General features: G+C 31.3%; 1 protein-coding gene across 1 annotated transcript; it reads right to left on the reverse strand.

Annotated features, from left to right (window-relative positions):
• Window positions 1-9,827: 9,827 nt before the first annotated feature.
• On the reverse strand, window positions 9,828-11,171 carry LOC131079318 (receptor-like protein 19). The gene has a single exon (XM_058017228.1). The coding sequence runs from the start codon at window positions 11,169-11,171 to the stop codon at window positions 9,828-9,830; it is 1,344 nt and encodes a 447-aa protein (XP_057873211.1).
• Window positions 11,172-19,633: the final 8,462 nt, after the last annotated feature.

Below are 19,633 nucleotides of genomic sequence, written 5' to 3' on the forward strand. Positions count from 1 at the left end.
AGGTTTTTACGCATCACATGGATGCTGAGGGAGACATACGTCGGTATGATACATTGACACCTGATGCCTAGAATTTTCCTCACATAGACATTTATTTATAGTGGCTTTGATGGGCTTGGCCTTAGCCTTGTTACCACTTGGGTTGTTCCCTCTCACCAAGCCTTAAGGGCTTCTCGGGAGGCAGACCCTCTAAAAGGTAAAACAAAAAAAGCCTATTTCTCAAGACACAAAAGGCAATTGTTAATTTTAAAGAACCAATTGAAATGTGATTTAATCTAAAAATCAAACAATCAGTTTCATATCACAAATTGTTCGACATGCGTCATGCATCAAATAACATTAGTAGTTTCAAAATTATGGTCTTTGACACATCAAAATAGATGCCCTGCACAAGAATTCAAACCAAAAAGATTAGCTTCCAAGCTCAAAATAAGCATAAGCACAACAAGCAATCACACCACATAATGAACAACTAACTAACAAGACAACAAAATTATATAGTCTAAAATGATAAAAGATCAATAATAATAATAATAATAATAATAATAATAATAATAAATAATTAATTTAATTGTCACACAAATGAATTTAATCTAATTAACAAAACAAACAACTTGATCTTAAAAAAACAAAACAAACAAATTCATAATCTAAAACAAATCTATTCTTATAAAAAAAAAATATCTAATGAAAAGAACAAACTACTATAATTATAAAAAATAAATAAATCTAATCTAATAAACAAATCTAACTTAAAAAAAAAATCTAATTTAACAAACTATCTAACTAAAAAAGCAAATCTTAAAAAAACAAAATCTTAAAAAAAACAAATCTAATCTAAATTAAAAAAGAACTTAATATAATTGGAGTGTGTGTGACTTGTTTACCATGCATCATTTTGTAATGAAATTGAAAGAGAACTCATTAAAATAGCTCAGAGCTCATAATGTGGAAGGAATTTATATGATTTTTATACCACTTTCTAGAGTCAACCATGTGATTTTCCTAGCTCATAATGTGGAAGGGATTTATATGATTTTTATACCACTTTCTAGAGTCAACCATGTGATGTGATTTTCCCTGTAGTTGACATTTTTGAGAAGTTTCTTTTTGTGCCACAAGCTATTTAAAGCCAAAATAACACCTTGATAAATTGGATTTTTAGATAATGAAAGCTTGACATGTCAAATAGTTGTTGCTTTGTAAAATAGTTATACAATAGATTTCCAAATATAGACTAGGCAAAATTTTGCATTCAAACTTTATAGACGTACTAAATAAAAGCATGGAAATCATAACTTGGGTGTCCATTTGTGTAGCATTAATGGCCTATTATTACATCTACATGCAAACAATGTGATGATAGATTTCTTTTATTTTTTTACAACAAACGGAGTCTTGAGCTGAAAGAAGAAACACAAAGATATTTCTCTACGGAGGGTGTATAAAGCTCTACGTTGGGACTACTAGATATGCACAATATAGATTCGTTGAAATGGCTTTAAAAAACATGCACAATAATGATTACAACATACACCCAAAAGAGATTTGTTTTAAAGGACGTGTGAGCTATTTGCAAAATGCTTCAAAGAAATGTTATCACATGGAATGTAATGACAGGCCAGATGCGCACAAAACTGTTACGTTGAAAATGGCTCTGGAAAATTTTAAGTAAATGCAATAAATTCCTATAGATCCAAATTCGAACACTCTTTTGTTAATGTAAATAATTAACAGAAACAATGATCCAAAATGCAGACTCAATTAATAATGCAGACAATGCATGCAAGCAAATAACGTCATGTTTTGGAAGGTTTATAAATTCTTTCTTTCCCTCTTTTTTTTTTTCTTCATAGGCACACACAAGATGATAGATAAGGCAAAGATGTGTGGGGAAGAAGAAAAGGAGTGTTGCGAGTAGCTCCAAAAACCTACAAATAAAATCTAAGACCTACAAACAAAACCTGCTAATCAAAACAAGACCCGCAAATCAATGTTAAACCTGTTAACAAAACATATTTAAAAACTTCCATCAAGCATAGGACAATACAAGGACAAGGGTATGTCTCATTGGACACACGCATGCTACAAAATCCTACTTCATTGTCCTCCTACTATCAAGATCTTGTGTTCAAATAATAAGTGCTCTCAGAAAGCACATGCACAAGAAGCTATGAAATATGGAGATTGAGGAAAAATGATCAAAATGCAAGAAATGGATGCAAGCCATAGATTTTGAATGCAAAAGTTGTGTCCCGAAATAGGAGAGGGGCTCTCTTAAATAGGCATCCTTGGGTGAATCTAGATTATGGGATGAATGTGGGGTAAAAGATGGTTTTGAAATTTGTAAGTGTTTATCCCACATGCGTTAGGTGAATGAAAATGGATAGAGAAGAAAGCATAAATGAATGATGCAAATGCTTATGCATATATTTGTGAAAATGGATAAGTAATAATATAATTAAATGATAAATGGAATATGAGATAATAATAATATTTTAATGGATAAATGATAATATATATATATATTATTAATGAATTAATGATAGATAAATAATAATATTTACTAGATGATGAAGAATAATAGATGGAATAATGCATGAAAATGAAGTCGATCCTCCTAGGATTAAAATGACAAATTTTATGTGTCTACAACAAGATACCCTTGCAAATGAAAAGGAGAAATGTTTCATCTTATCTAGAATCGGAAGACTACCTATCTTTAGTTTAGTTTAGAATCCAACAGTAATTTGTTGAACCATCCAGAATAGGAGGCTTTGTTTGTGATTTGTGTGTCTAAAATTGACCATGCTCGACAAAATGCCATCATGATGTTTTTGTGATAATACAAAAATATAGTATCTTGTGGTATGTTTTTACGAAGTACCTCATATTAGTAATGTCATAACCTCAATTTTTTTTTTTTGATAAAAGAGAGATAAAAATTTATTCAATCAAAGAAAGAGATATAGAGCCAGAAGGGCCATAAGCCCAACAAAGAAAAAATTAAATAACCCTCTCAACATCCACTAAAGTATCTGACACCTGAGATATTTCGGAAGATAACTACTCCCTATCCACTATATTCTAGCCTTTCCTATGATCAGAAGCCCATTTGGCCAAACAATTAGCAACTTCATCCACTCCCTTGGAATATGACAAAAAGTAACATATTCCAAGGAATTTCACAACTAAAGAATCTGCCTAATCACAACAGCTAAATACCAACTAACCTCATCTAACCGCCACTCATTCAACGAAGTCACCACTACTTGAGAGTCTAACTCACAAATAATCCGATTCCAACCAAGAACACAACTACGCTCCATCACATGCAAAATGGCAAGAGCCTCCATGAGATTATTGGTATGGTAACCCTTGTAAACAGGGAAAATAAACTGAATATCTCTAGAGATGTTATGACCAACCCCACTAATACCAACATGGCCAGGATTCCCCCGAGATGAACCATCAGTGTTAATATTCAAGACCCCTTGAGGAGGAGGAGACTGACGACTAGCCCTATTAACTCTCCACATATTGGGACATATGTAGAAATGTAATTAATAAGTTGACTGTTGACATTATATTTACTTTATTTTTAAATTATGGATTATTTAATCATTATGTTATTTAGAAATGCATGGAAGTTAGATGATGATTATTGATTTTTTTATATATACTGACATATTGATGCAAAATTAAGTTTCTTGAGTTGATTACAAGTGTGAAGATGAGAATATGACTAGGCAAGGGTTACCTAGCTTTCTGGAAGTGGATGATGTGATTGAATAACACACACACATGTAGATTAATATAAATGCATTTTTATATACATTTTATTTTGGCTAACCAAATGATGTGTTTGTTGTGAAAAAATACTTGTTGTTCATAGTTAAAAATAATGACTTCCTTGATTGATTTTAAATAAAGAAATGATAAGAAAAATAACAAAATATGCATATATATGAGATTTAATTTAAATAAAAATAATTATTATTGATGAAATTGCAGCATTTATAGTGTTTTTTTTTCTTTGTGTGTGTGTGTGTGTTTCATACTTTTAAAGTATCATCATGTTTTGGTTTTAATTACATAATATGAATATTTTAGTTAAAATTGAACATGAGAAATGCCAACATTTATAGTGTTTTTTTTTCTTTGTGTGTGTGTGTGTGTTTCATACTTTTGAAGTATCATCATGTTTTGGTTTTAATTACATAATATGAATATTTTAGTTAAAATTGAACATGAGAGGAAATAGAAATAAAAATAATAATTTATGATAGAGAGTACTCACACCAAACACAGGGGACATGAAAAATTAATGAGGATGGTCTCTAGAGAAAGGCCATACCTCAGCATAAATTGCCTGCAAAAGCTGAACGACCATACTTCACCATAAATTTTCTTAAAAAAATGAATGCTTTTCTTGTTTTTAAAACACCATTATGATTTGGGGGAAAGGGGAGAAATAAATGAGGCTACTAGAAAAAGACACCTCTCCCATATATACATATATAGATTCTCACTCTAGGTTTTATCACAAAAGGAAAATATTAGTACTGCAAAAATCAACCCTTTTCATTCCAAAAAGAAATATCATCATTGGTAAGAGGAAGAGGCTCACGTACGAGGGAAAAATGGGCACAAAGGAAACTCGAGTCATAATTCCAGGTTGACCCTCTTGCAACATTTTATTCTGCAAATGATCTCCTTGCTCTTTTAACAGTTGAAATCTTTTATTAAATTGATTTTTTTTTTTGAGAAAATAGTTATTCAGAAAAGAGGGTGATTTATACTGCAGTGTGTTTGATTTGAACATCTTTTACCGATTAATAAGTTTCTCTGGGTGTCTTGTTTATTTTTTAACTACATGTGGTTCTACTGCAATAAAAATTCATGGCTAATGTCCTCAAGATGAATATTATTTTTCTAAATATTTGACCAAAGTTTCCAGTCAGGCCTATACAATAACCCTTGTTATATACCAACAAGGACCCGATGAAAAAAAATAAAAAATGTTGAGCTTGATATGTCACCTTGTTCTTCCTCTTATGGTTCCATTCATTAGATACATATTCCCTTTACCAGATCAATATGTGTAAAACTATACATAAGGCCAAATAAAAATTCATTTAGTATGTAACTGATTATTATAATCACATATGTTGGCATTTGATGTTGTTTCGGTGATGCTTCGGTGAAGATTAGTGATATCTGATGCATCATGTAGACTCTTCGGAGTTGTCATTGATGGCAACTCAGTTTTCTGATGTTATTCGGTATGGAGTTTTGGTTAATCAGATGTCTTGAGTAAGTTTTCTGGTATCAAGTCCACCTGGTGAAGCTCAGTGTATAGTTTTGTTGACATTTCTCATTTCTGGTGAAGTAGATTTCAGTTTCGGTGATCAGGGCTGGTTGGTTGAGTATCAGAAGCAGATTATCATGAAAATCCACCCTCCAGTATTGCTTCTTAAGCTTTATTGAAGATCCGATATCCGATAGAGCAGTAAAACTATGTTATCTTCTTTATTATTGGTGTAACGTGTGGTCCGGATTTCTTGGACAGATTCTGGTGATTGGTGATGTGTTCAAGATAATTGGTGAGACCTATAGGAAGCATGTGAACATGTATTTTGGGTTCGGAATATGTTTTGGAAAGGATTGGAGCCGACTTGTGGGAGATTAATTTGGCTAAGTGTGGATATATAAGCTCGATTCGGATAATTCTTTTTGGTGGTGATATGATATGTGAGATGACTTTGGTAGTGATTGAGCATAGTTTCATGTGTGCACCTTGAATTTTGTTGATCTAGTAAGCAGAGTAGAGCAGAACATAGCAATTTAGCAGATCACTTTGTGCCTAACCAGAATTGATATTTGGCATAGTTAGATGTTGTTTTCTAGTTCATTATTCATTGTAATCATTCTGTAATAATTAGTAAGGCAGTGAGCCTTCCTCCAGGGTTGTAGCCCTGTTTTTGTATCTAAGCATTGAGCTCTAGGCAATGTGCCTGAATGCAAGTGCATTCCCCTTTTGTAATATTGTTTTTCTATTGAACATAGTTGAATAATATTGTGGGTTCAAATCCCATCGTGGTTTTTCCCTTTTGGGTTTCCATGTAAAAATCTTGGTGTTATGATTGCACATATATTTGTTTTATGTTGCTGCACCTTACTTTCTTTCTTATGCATCTGGTGGTTAAAGAATCAATATAATACGTTTGAAATTTGCATAACACTGATTCAGCCCCCTCTCAGTGTTCATTGATTCCAACAATATTTATGTGCCTAATGAAACTCTTCTTCATTATATTCGACATTATATTTAGTCTTACCCAGTCATAGGATATATTGATTTTATTATTGTTGTTTAAATTGACCTAAATCGTGGGTGTGTAATGGTCTAAGGCATTATGGTCATGACCTAAAGCACTGTTCGGACTCCCTTTGCTTGCTATTACTACCAAAATGTGCTTTTGTTTTATTATCATGGATCACTATGACTTTAGAGTATGTAAAATAGCAATGGATAATTAATTTGTAAAAAGATAAACAAAGTGTTTGATAAAATGATAAAGTCATAGTTTTTAAGTTTCAAAGGTTAATGGTTCAAATCTTTATTTCCCCCACTTTTTTCCTCCAACTTGATTATTTTTGGCTTTATGAACTAATGTGGGGATTGTTTAAAACTAGGCATGTATTAATTCTATCTCATGAAGTTAAGAAAATATGTTTTAAAAAGCTTAAGGCGGGTGAATTTGGTAAAAAGAAAATAGTAATTTGATTATGTAAAAGAAATCTAAAAACTAGTGGATAATTTAAGTTAGTGAATATTTTATTACAAAAGGATAATTGGTTATATAAGTAATTTTTATATGTGGGTAAAGTGAAAAAAATATAAAACAATGTTGTGCTTAAAAGTAGGATTTATGGGATTTTATAAATTGCAATATTAAGTGTATGATTTTTTATTTTATTTTTTATTTATTTTAGTGGCATTTTAATTCTTGAGAATTAGTAAGTCAATTATATAAACATGGGGAAATAAATTGAATTATTTTTCTTTTTGTTCTCAACAATTAACAAAAGAACAAATTTACACTTTCATAACAATAGAGAGCCAATGTTGAAATATAAACCTTGTTATATGAGCGTCATGTTCATAATATTACTTAGCCTTCTAGTAAATTTTGTACATGATGCTAGAAAATGAAGACAGTTAGATAATAATATTTTTCCTTAAATGTAAGATGGCATAAGCCATGCAATCCTAAGGGGCTAGTGAATACCAAGAAGAGGGTAGTTTTCTTTTCATTTAAGTGGGACAAGGATAAACATATAATATGAATGTATTATGGATGAGTGCCGAATATGGGTAATCAGAGAAGGGTAGGTCTCTACTTCAGATCTACCCATCGAAAGTCATCTTAAAATGCTTTGGCCAAAGCTATTGAATTAATCATTTTGAAACTAGATGATTATTATGTTGCTTTACTCTCTTCAATATCATGATGCTAGGACAATACATGTTCATATGTGAAATGTTTGTTAGTTGTATCATGTTGCACTAGATTCCATCCCACCCTCTAGTTTCGGATTGCTAGGTACCTTGTGTAGGGATGAGAGCTCTTTATCACTTGAAAGAGCACCAAGGAAGCTTACGCTTCGTGGTTGGGTGCAAAAAGAAACTGTATCTAATTATCATCTCATTAGCAGACGGAGAGGATTCCAAGGTGACCAGAGACTTCATAGTATCTTTGTACATGTTTATTGATGTAATCGCCCTTTATGGTCACATCTATTGTATTATTCCTCTCTATGAGATGCACATTGTAATTGAACATTGATGTACCTTATATCATTATTTACATCATAGAAATAAATGGGAGATTTGTAGAAAATAAATCTTTATGATTATCTGCATCTTTACATAATGCTTTGTGGTACACACACTAAAGTTGTATTAAGCTTAACATGTCATCTCTCTAGTCTCACCATAACACACAAAGCATGAGGTCTCGCTAGTGATGCTACAAAATGAGAAACATATTATCTCTTTAGTGACTTCAAAACAAACATAACATGGTTTCTTTATCACTACACCACTAGAAAAAACTTGTAGATATTCAACACAATTTTCATTACCATGCTAATGCACATGAAACTCATAAACACTTTTTAACCAAAAAAATGCTCTTTTCTGTATCCTTGAGTACAAAATAACTAACCAAGGAGCATTATCAATTCAGGTATAGGACCTAAGCTAGATACTCTATTGATTTTTCCTTCTTTTGAACCACCAATCTCGCATTCATAACTTAGTTGACAATCAAAGAGACAATATTACAATTAAATTTATGTACATTCTGATTGTCACCTGCTTTTACATACATGTCTTTTAGGATTGTCACAATCCCATTACACAAAAATTAGTTTTCAATGAATTACTAATGGATTCTCATAGTACTCTATTTCAACACTAATATCAACTCATAGGGTGAAGACAAGTCTATTTGGTGCATCCTTATTGTGCGCAAATTAATTTTCTTGGCAAATTACCATCATGGTTGCAAGGTATTCAAACCACATAGGAACACATTAAAATAGCATTAAAGCATCATCAAGGCTTTTAGAAAATATTTTCTAACATGCTTTTATGGATATCTATGCCATTTCTACATTTTACATACATGTCTACCAGGCCACTAGCAACTATAACATCTGGTAAAAACTTCAATTAGACAAAATAGACAAAAAAACAAAATTGTTCCTCCACTCTTTGGTAGGAACTTCGTTGCTTTGCAACCCTTGTTGAAATGGTTTCTAAGGCCAAATAATTAATGGAGGAAGGAATTCTGATCAACTAAAAGGGAATGCTTCCTGTTAGTTTGTTACCTCCATAAGACCTATTTAAAAATAAAAAATAAATCTATATAAAAAATATACAATATACTTTTGAAAGACAGTTGAATGGTAGTATTTGTTACTCCATTTATCCTTAATGGTTTGAAAAAATGAAGTTGACACACAATTTCAGATATTACAAGCTAAACAAATTGAATATTTGAAGGGTCTATAGGCTAATGAGTTATCAAATCAAGAATAATAAAATGGTTGGTAACTTTCTTAATATATTAACAATGAGATATTGCTTTTATGATATATTTATTAGCATAAATTATCTTAATTAAAAAAAGGTATATTAAATATGTTGTAATTACAATCCACTCAAATCATTAAAATATCAACTTTGTTTTTCAATAATAATTAAAATTGAGTATAATATGTTAACAAATTATATCAACAAGAGTAGCAATAAGAAATCAGACAAAGACCAAAGCTAAAATAAACACCTAATAGAATGATCTTAGATGTGATTAACAAACATAATAGAAAAATCATTGATAACAAAGAAATAATAAGCTATTCTTGGCATAAAAACTAGAATCTTAGCTTTTATAGATAAAAGTAGGATGAACTGGATATCAAATACATAGTAGAAAAACCATGCAATCAAGCATGGAAGGAGATCTTGCTAGATAATTATTAACAATAAACTCTAGGGTACCCATAGAGAGTTAGAGGAAGAGAACATGTAGAAGTAAGCTCCATCCAAAGAAATAATTCATTCTTTTGCTTCATAGATGTAAACAATCTACAAATCAAAGATGCATGATTCAATGATAATTTATCTAGAAATTTTAATACTCATTTCCCATTGAATTTAAGTATTCTAATAATTTGAATTGTAATAAATAGTTCAACAATAAGAAACTATAGACTTTAACTCATTTTTATATGACTTGTAGATCCATATACCTTCATAATGTCAAATTCTTCATCCATGGAAAGAAAAACTTCAATATTGTATCAACTTTATTGAAGTATTTCCTTCTCCAACTAATTCTTGTTAGGATCAATGATAACATCCCTCCAAATGCTACTCCATAAGACAAACCCATTGCTATCTTATACCATGGATATTCAATATTATTTTTCTCTTTCCTCATTGAAATTGGATGAGGAGGTGGAGCATATTGTCGCCAAGTACAATTTTTGGGTAGGGGACATCCCCATAAATTTGGATTTCCCCAAAAAGAGGATTCTGTAAATGTGCTAGTTATATGCATCCCTTGTGGTATAATTCGTGAAAGATTGTTGTTTGATAAGTTTAGTGAACCGAAGAAGTTTAAAAATTCAAGCTCTCTAGGAATCTTTCCTGAAAAATGATTTCTTGAAAGGTCTAGTGACTCTAGTTGACTCATTTCTCCCAAACTATTTGGAATGGTACCATTCAAATTGTTCATTGAAAGGTTTAGGAGCCTCAATCCTTTCAAGTTCCCAAAATTAGAAGCAACTTCTCCCTCCAATTCATTATTTGAGAAATCAATGGATGTGAGAGTTGAAAGAATATATTCAAAGTATTGTTTTGTGCCTTTTAAAACCATAGCCAATCCATCTCGATAATAGCCATCAAAAGTAGACAATATAAAGCCATCTTGATTTTCTATTGCAATTGCTTGGAACAATACAATTGTGTGTGGAATTGAGCCTGAAATATGATTAGAAGAAAGGCGCAGAATCTGGAGGCTTTTTAGTTGGCCAATCTCTGAAAGAATATTGTCTATAAAATTGTTCCCCTTCATTACCAATACTCTTAGCTTTGAAATATTTGTAACTGATATTGGTATTTCACCTCCAAATAGGTTGTTGCCAATATCAAGAACCTGTAGCTTTGAACAATTTGCTATTAAGGAAGGGAATGCTCCATTTAGCGTATTAGTATGCACAACTAACGAATATAATTCACTTAGTTGACTGAACTCATGGGGTATGTTTCCCACCAAACTATTATTTCCCAAATTTATGACTTTAAGGGAAGAGCATTTGGACAAGCTCGTAGGGATCATTCCGGTAAAGTAGTTGTTTGCAAGATTTAATAGTTGCAGGTTAGATAATCTGCCCAAGCTCACAGGGATCACTCCAGTTAAGTGGTTGTTTGCAAGATTTAATAGCCAAAGTTCAGACATTCTACCGAAGCTTGAAGGTATATTTCCACTAAAAAAATTGTCATTGGCGAACAAAACTTCTATATGGGAGGACCAAATTGTTGGAAAGTCACCACTCAGTGCATTTCTGGATACATCCAAAGATTCTAGCTGCATCCATATTGAAGTATTTTAAAATAGGGGTCCTTCTAGATGATTTCCTGAAAGGTTTAGAGATTGTAATAGAGGACTGGTTTCCCATAGCCAAGAAGGAATTCCTCCCACAATACTGCTGTTAACCAATTCTAGTGTACTAAGATGGAATTGTGTTGATATCCAAGGTGGAATTTCACTACCAATCATACATGACACTAACCCTATTTCAGATAATTGAAAAGATGGATTCCAGGTTTTGGAAATATTTAGTACACAATTGGATAAATACAAATACGTTAGGCTTGTAAGGTTGTGAAAGAAAGTTTCTGAAACTGACTGTTTATGGTTTAGTGTTAGTGATAGTGAATCCAAAGAAGCTGGAAGTGATGAAGAAGAGACTGTTTCATTGAAACGGTTGCTACCGGCATACAAATTAAAGAGAGAGGAAAGCCTAGAAAATGAAGGGGGAATGGTTCCAGTTAGTTGGTTGTTTTCAAGATCCAAATCTCTCAGCAAAGAGAGATTACCAAAGGAATGTGGAATGTTCCCACTTAATTGGTTCTCAGAAAGATCCAGATACTCGAGGAGAAAGATTGCCCAAGGAATGTGGAATGTTCCCACTTAATTGGTTCTCAGAAAGATCTAGGTACTCAAGAGAAGAAAGATTGCCCAAGCAGGAAGGTATGCTTCCATTGAATTCATTCAAGCCAAGATCAAGGCGTGCAAGGCCGGTGAGATAACAAATGGAAGAGGGAATCATCCCACTAAATTTATTCAAAGATAATTCTAAAAATTGAATATATGGGAGATTTCCCAAACAGGGAGGAACAATACCTGTTACTCCGGCGGATATGGTGAGAGATGTGAGAAAACGAAGTTGGCACAAGCTCTCAGAGATCACACCTTGGTTCAACATTATTAAATAGTTAGATCTTACATGAAGCTCTTCAACGTGGTCGGTGTGATTGTTGCAGTATGTGCCGTTCCACATGGTGCGACAGTCTGTTCCATTTACCCACGAACTGAGATCACCTTCTGAATTGGAGTCATTCAAGTCCGCTTTGAATTGGAGGAGTGCTTGGGATTCATGGGAAAGACATCGGAGTCGATGGGAAAGACAAGGATGTGAAGAGAGGAAGAAGACAACAGAAATCGAAATGAAAACTAAACACAGTTTCTGCAAAGAGATGGCCATTTGGGATGGAGAGGAAGACAGAAATGCAGATAATGATCTTTGGGTGGGTCATTTTTAACAGCGAGCCCGTCAACAGTGAATGAGATTTTTTTTTCATTTTTAAAATTAAAAGATTATAAACGTGACCATCATTCTTCCGTGCTCGACAATGAATTTTCTTTTTTGGTTTTTTAAATTCGATGGTTTATGTAGTGAGAACGATTTGTAGATAAATTATGAGCAACTTGTAATGATAATTGATTTTTAAACGTTGGAAGTCATTACCCTGCACTTTCTGAGATGAAATGACAGATAACAATTATAATAGTTTATAGTAAATGATAACCACTTTGTGAGTGTTCTATGCAAACAAAATGTTAGAATAGCCGTCTGAACAAACGCAACCGTGTTGAAGCTAAGCGGCCTAAATTTTCAACAATCCAAATATCTCATCCATAATAGCCTTAATAACGATGAAAGATACGCCTAAATCTTTGAAAAGAGAAAGCAACGATTCGCCCACTGATTTTTCTTGGTCCTGATCCATCGGAATGATAACCCACCGACTGGATTTTAATTTGGAACTCTTTGGATTCATGGGTAAATAAAATTATTCTTGAAAATTTCAAACATTGATTTGCATAAAAATAATCAAATTGTATTAAAAATAATAATTTAAATTGGATGAGGATCATTTCGAAGGGGTCAATGATGTTAGATGTCATTGTAATAATGAATGCATCGTGTGTAGTAATCATGTCACATAGTGGTTGCTTGGGTACTTACCTCTAAGGTTATTGCATGTAATTGTTTATATTTTCATTTTGTTTGGTGTATCTCAAGAGTCTGTTTTTTTTTAAAACTATTTCGTCAACTAATGGGCAGAGATTGTGTGGCAATTAGTGGATTTAGTGCCCTATGCGGATTGAGATATCTTGATCCTTAATCTTTAGTTCTAGATGGTGTTGATGTGGGAACTTTCCAAAGACATAGATGGGTTTCCTAGCATTAGTATCAAAACAACAATCATAAAGCTCCTTTTGGATCTTAGTTATACTCAAGATAGGTGTTTCATACATTTAATCTAGCATAGTTCCTTGCTTGTGCCTCTATATTATTGATGACAATTTGCTCTTGTTCCATTATGACATTGGTGATGTTGTCTATCAATTAGTGGTCCATTTTGACTACTTTTTTAACACATTTATACTTTCAAAAGATATCAACTTTTTGTCCAATGTGATATCAACTTTTTGTCCAATGTGCTATGGTGGAAATTGATTTGTTATCCTTATGGACTTGACTTGTTGCAAAGATGAAGATATGAATTAAGAGGAGGTTGCAGGGAATTTACCTTATTCAAATATGCATTGTGATAAATGTAATGTTATGTTTGTGTCATCTTGAGGGTAGGGAAAACTTTGAGACCCAACTTTTCTTAAAAAGATAAAAATTCTTAGCGATTTTTTTGTATTTCGTAGAAATAATTTTTAAAAGTATTGATTACTTTTTCATTTATTTTAAACAAGATATTAATGTTGGTGGTAATTTTTTGGAAATCGAAAAGATTTGTAGAAATTCTTGGTAAATATATATCTTCCTTTTAAAAAATTAAATACTACTTTTTGCAAAATTTTCTTGTATTTAAAGAAATATAACAAAAATATTTTCATTTTCAAATTATGATTTGATTAAGAAAAAAAAAAAATTAGTAGATAATTATATAAATATACAAAAATATAAATTTAATAAGTTGGTGAATGTGTTGGTAAGCATGTAAAAAATTGTAATTTTCTTTGCAAAAATATGAAATACTAAATGATAATAATTAATTTACTTGGCAAATTTCCACTTCTGGTGTTTGGTTAAATTTGAGTTATGATTTCATTAGCAAGCTTGTAAATATTGTTAAATATTGTAAATTACTATAAATGTTTGTTGTGTGCTTTTTTGTTTCCTATATAGTAATTTGTTTTTTTTTATATATTCTTTTAGTTGAGTTGTCTTAAAACCTAGCGTTTCCAAAAGAATTGCAAGAATTTCCTAAAGGGAGAATCAAAATGATAGTTAAAATGACTAGTATTTCATTATATTGGGTCAAAATTCACAAAGTAGCCTTGAGATATTATCGAAATTGAATTAGACTCACAATTTCTAAAATTTGACCAAGGACCTCGACTACATACATGCTAGGAATATCACAAAGAGACCTTGAAAATTCATAAATATTATTTTTTTGTCTTAACAAAAAATGTAATTGAGTCAAAACCTAGTACAAGAAAATAAAAAATAGAGAACTTTAAGATATCTCAAAGTTGTACTTCTTCTATAACAACTTAAATTATGAATTCACCAATCCACTACATATTGTTGATAGGCTCAATCACAGGTAGCCTCTTAAAGAATTAGCATGCCTTATGTGTTTTTTTGCAATGCATAGCTAGGGTAGTTTATCAAAATCCTCCTAAGAATAGATACTAGTGCATGAGATCTTGGGTCACAAGATAGATTTCAACATCTTGAGGTAAAGGGATCACAACTCCAAGCTTGGCCACATCCACTATGCCGTCTAGGTTGTGTAATAAATCCCATTTGATCATTTCCTGACTCAATTGCAAGACAATATCCTTATCCTCACCTAGGTCAAGAAGAGATGCTACAAAATAACTCGACACATTTGTGTTAACTCTATATCTAGTTTCCTAAACCATAAACTCCTCTCCCAAAATCCATTTAATTTCTCATATAACCAAGTTTATGCCAATTTTAAAAATTTGTTTAGATGGAAGTTTGAGATTGATCCTATAAAGGTCATTTTCCTTAAATCTATTATCAACCTAATTGGAGTTTCCATAAGTAAAGGGTTTACCATATAAAAATACGTACTCTAACTAGTATTACATGATTTTGCAAATGAAACCATGATAATTTAAAGTAAAAATTTGTTAAGCTCGCAAGAGTGTAATCAATAGGAAAATATTTTGTTGCCTTAATTATGTTACTTCAATTTGGTAAATTAGTATAAATTGAGTTTTTGATAGAATCGTACTAAATTAAAAATGATAATTGGTTAAGCCATAGTAATCCCATGATGAGGTATTTCAGCCAAGTTATCATAAATGACATGATATGAGGTAGATAAATTCTCGTGTGAATCAGTGGTTGTTGCATTAATCAATGTTTCAATTTGTATTTTATTGTGATAGAAAATAAATAATATTTAAAATCGATACTTACATATGCACCATCAGATGATTGAATATCAATGAGGTTCAATTTTGGGTTGAAGCTTTGACACAACCAATTTCCTATAGAGAGTCACCAAAATTGAGCCAAGTGTCACTTTCTTTCCTATTACATAACAAATTGCTTTCATATTGCAACTTTATTGAAGTAGTCCCACCTCAAAGTCACAATGCTATAAAATTAGTTGATGTGACTACTATTTACTTGATGTGGACTATTATTTGATGTGACTATTGAATTCACTTTATAATTTTACAAATGAAAAAGAATTTTGGTGGTGCCAATTTCTATGAAGCTCAAATTTCCATTTTTGTCATTTCAACATTATTTTAATATACAATAAATAATTTTTAATATTGATATTTTTATAAATGGACCATGAAATGATCGAATGCCAATAGCATAGGTTCAATTCTAGAACATAGCTCTTACAGAACTAGTTTCTTACATAGAGTCTTTATAATTGAAATAAGTGTTACCTTCTTGCTGAATCGTGCAAGGATTTCATATGGAAACTTCATGGAAGTGGTCCCACCTCAATATCATGATACTACAAAATTACTTTATGTGACTATTATTACTTAATTTAGAGTATTAATTGCTCACCTGACTACTAAATTTACCTCTACAACCTTGCAAATTACCATTTATGTCATTTTGATATAATTTTGATGAAAAATAAATAATTTATATAATACTAGTATCTATGTATGCACATTTAGATGATGATCATTGTCATAGTTTCTATTCTAGGCCAAATCTTTGACACAACCAATTTTCTACATAAGTCCCTAAAATTAAGACAAGTGCTAGCTTTTTATTGCATCATGTAGGGCCTTCATATTGTAGCTTCATTGAAGTAGCCCGCCCTCAAACCTGTGATGTTTCGAAAAAATGTGCGAGGTATGAAAACTATCATAAGCCCTTTATTGATCAATGATACATGCTTGCATCATGTACATATCTTTTCTTCAGGATGAATTTAAATTGAAACAACACAATAAATGACAAGTTGCCTATATCAATGAATTCAGTTTTTTTGTGTCAGAAATAAATATTATTTATTAAGATATTTATTAATTTACATATGCATCATCAGTCCATCAGATGATAAAATATCAACGACATTAACATATTATTCTAGGTTTAAGCTCTAATACAACTAAGTTTACACATAAAGTCTCTAAAATTGAGACTAGTAGAACCTCTATAATTTTTTTGGCTCTCTTCCTTGATTGGTCCCAACCCCATGTTTTTGTAGGTCTTAAATCCTAAGCCTTTGTATGTATGCCCTAAACCCGTAAACTCTTGATTTATATTTGGAAGTGGACTTTTTCTTGTTGAAAACTTCTGGATGTTGAGAGGGGGGATGAATCAACATATACTAAGACTTAATTAATTTAACCACTCAATTATCATTCATTCAATTTACCTATGTGCAGAGGAAAACAATTAAAAAGCAATCACACGTGAACACCAAGATATTACATGGAAAACCAAACAATATAAAACTGCAGTGAGAACTATCTCACTATATGGAAAACATGTTACATTGTTTAGATTGAATGCCAAGGATCTCACTAGCTCTAATCAGGAGTTGTAATAGTGAGGCCCACAATCTTAGGTAAAGATAACAAAAAGACTTCCAGATGTTGAAGATCACTTCTTCAAGAAAAGTTACATTATATGTGAAAGAAAAATATCAATATGATTGAGTTGTAGGCAACCACATCCACTGATATGTTGATACCAGTTCATAGTTAAAATACACCTGAAACTACCTTCATTATTGTTCTACTCCACTTGTAATCCTTTGTACAACTTCACATGCACTTCACACAACACACACTACATATCATGAATCTCTAATATGTTTTTATCCCTTTTATACCATTCACAACCAAAATGATCATGAATTACTATGTCAACCTAAATTAGATGTAATGTATAGGATCAAAACAATTGGCCCAAAAATAATATTCAAGGAAATACAAAAGGAAAAATGAAACATGTGAGGCATCATACTATATTATTGGCACACCTTCAATATCACTCCAAAATAACTCCTATAATTTCACATGCAACCACATGAACCAAAATATCATAGTTCAACTCCTAATGATTAAATAGTTAAGGCACAACAAATCAACTTACTCAAATTATAATTTGGACCACCAAAAAAATTTGCATATGATAAACTTAGACTCACCTAATATCAATGAATCCAAATCATCAAACCACATCACCAAAATACTTGAATGTAGAGAAATGCAAAGCAATCTTGTACATTGTCACTTTTTCACTATTACAAACCTAAAATCAGATAGACATAACTCCTACTATAGACCAAATTGGAATCTGAAAACTATGACATATCATGCATTTTCATCCACCAACATTATATTCCAATTGCAAGAATAGATAAGCGTTTCATACATTTAATCTAGCATAGTTCCTTGCTTGTGCCTCTATATTATTGATGACAATCTCCTCTTGTTCCATTATGACATTGGTGATATTGTCTATCAATTAGTGGTCCATTTTGACTACTTTTTTAACACATTTATGCTTTCAAAAGATATCAATTTTTTGTCCAATGTGATATCAACTTTTTGTCCAATGTGCTATGGTGGAAATTCATTTGTTCTTGAAGAAGTGCCATCCTTATGGACTTGACTTGTTGCAAAGATGAAGATATGAATTAAGAGGAGGTTGCATAGAATTTACCTTATTTAAATATGCATTGTGATAAATGTAATGTTATGTTTGTGTCATCTTGAGGGTAGGGAAAACTTTGTGAACCAACTTTTCTTAAAAAGATAAAAATTCTTAGCGATTTTTTCAAATTTCGTAGAAATAATTTTGAAAAGTATTGACTAATTTTTCATTTGTTTTAAACAAAACAAAAATGTTGGTGGTAATTTTTTGGAAATCAAAAAGATTTGTAGAAATTCTTGGCAAATATATATCTTCCTTTAAAAAATTAAATACTACTTTTTGCAAAATTTTCTTGTATTTAAAGAAATATAATAATTTTTCTAGTGAATCATACTTGTATTAAAAATTAAAAAAATATTTTCATTTGCAAATTATGATTTGATTAGGAAAAAAAATAAAAAATTAGTAGATAATTATATAAATATACAAAAATATAAATTTAATAAGTTGGTGAATGTGTTGGTAAGCATGTAAAAAATTGTAATTTTCTTTGCAAAAATATGAAATACTAAATGATAATAATTAATTTACTTGGCAAATTTCCACTTCTGGTATTCGGTTAAATTTGAGTTATGATTTCATTAGTAAGCTTGTAAATATTGTTAAATATTGTAAATTAATGTAAATTTTTGTTGTGTGCTTTTTTGTTTCCTATATAGTAATTTGTATTATTTTATATATTCTTTTAGTTGAGTTGTCTTAAAACCTAGCATTTCCAAAAGAATTGCAAGAATTTCCTAATGAGAGAATCAAATGATAGTTAAAATGACTACTATTTCATTATATTGGGTCAAAATTCACAAAGTAGCCTTGAGATATTATCGAAATTGAATTAGACTCACAATTTCTATAATTTGACCAAGGACCTCGACTACATACATGCTAGGAATATCACAAAGAGACCTTGAAAATTCATAAATATTATTTTTTTGTCTTAACAAAAAAAGTAATTGAGTGAAAACCTACTACAAGAAAACAAAAAATAGAGAACTTTAAGATTTGTCAAAGTTGTACTTCTTCTATAACAACTTAAATTATGAATTCACCAATCCACTACATATTGTTGATAGGCTCAATCACAGTAAGCCTCTTCAAGAATTAGGATGCCTTATGTATTTTTTTGCAATGCATAGCTAGGGTAGTTTATCAAAATCCTCTTAAGAATAGATATTAGTGCATGAGAGCTTGGGTCATGTTGAGCACCAAATCTAAATTTCTTTATTTGTGAAATTAAATCATAAAATCCTCCATTTTCTAGAAGAAAAAACCATCATTTTCCTACCAAAAGCAAGGTATCCTATAAGTTGTCAAACAAACGTGATGGCACCCTATCGAAAGATTCAAA

The sequence above is a fragment of the Cryptomeria japonica genome, chromosome 11 (genome assembly GCF_030272615.1).
Source record: "Cryptomeria japonica chromosome 11, Sugi_1.0, whole genome shotgun sequence".
NCBI classification, from domain to species: domain Eukaryota; kingdom Viridiplantae; phylum Streptophyta; class Pinopsida; order Cupressales; family Cupressaceae; genus Cryptomeria; species Cryptomeria japonica.

Bases quoted from the DNA above. Each gene is read 5' to 3' on its own strand.
- LOC131079318 (XM_058017228.1), bottom strand. From the start codon at position 11,171: ATGCAGCTAGAATCTTTGGATGTATCCAGAAATGCACTGAGTGGTGAC.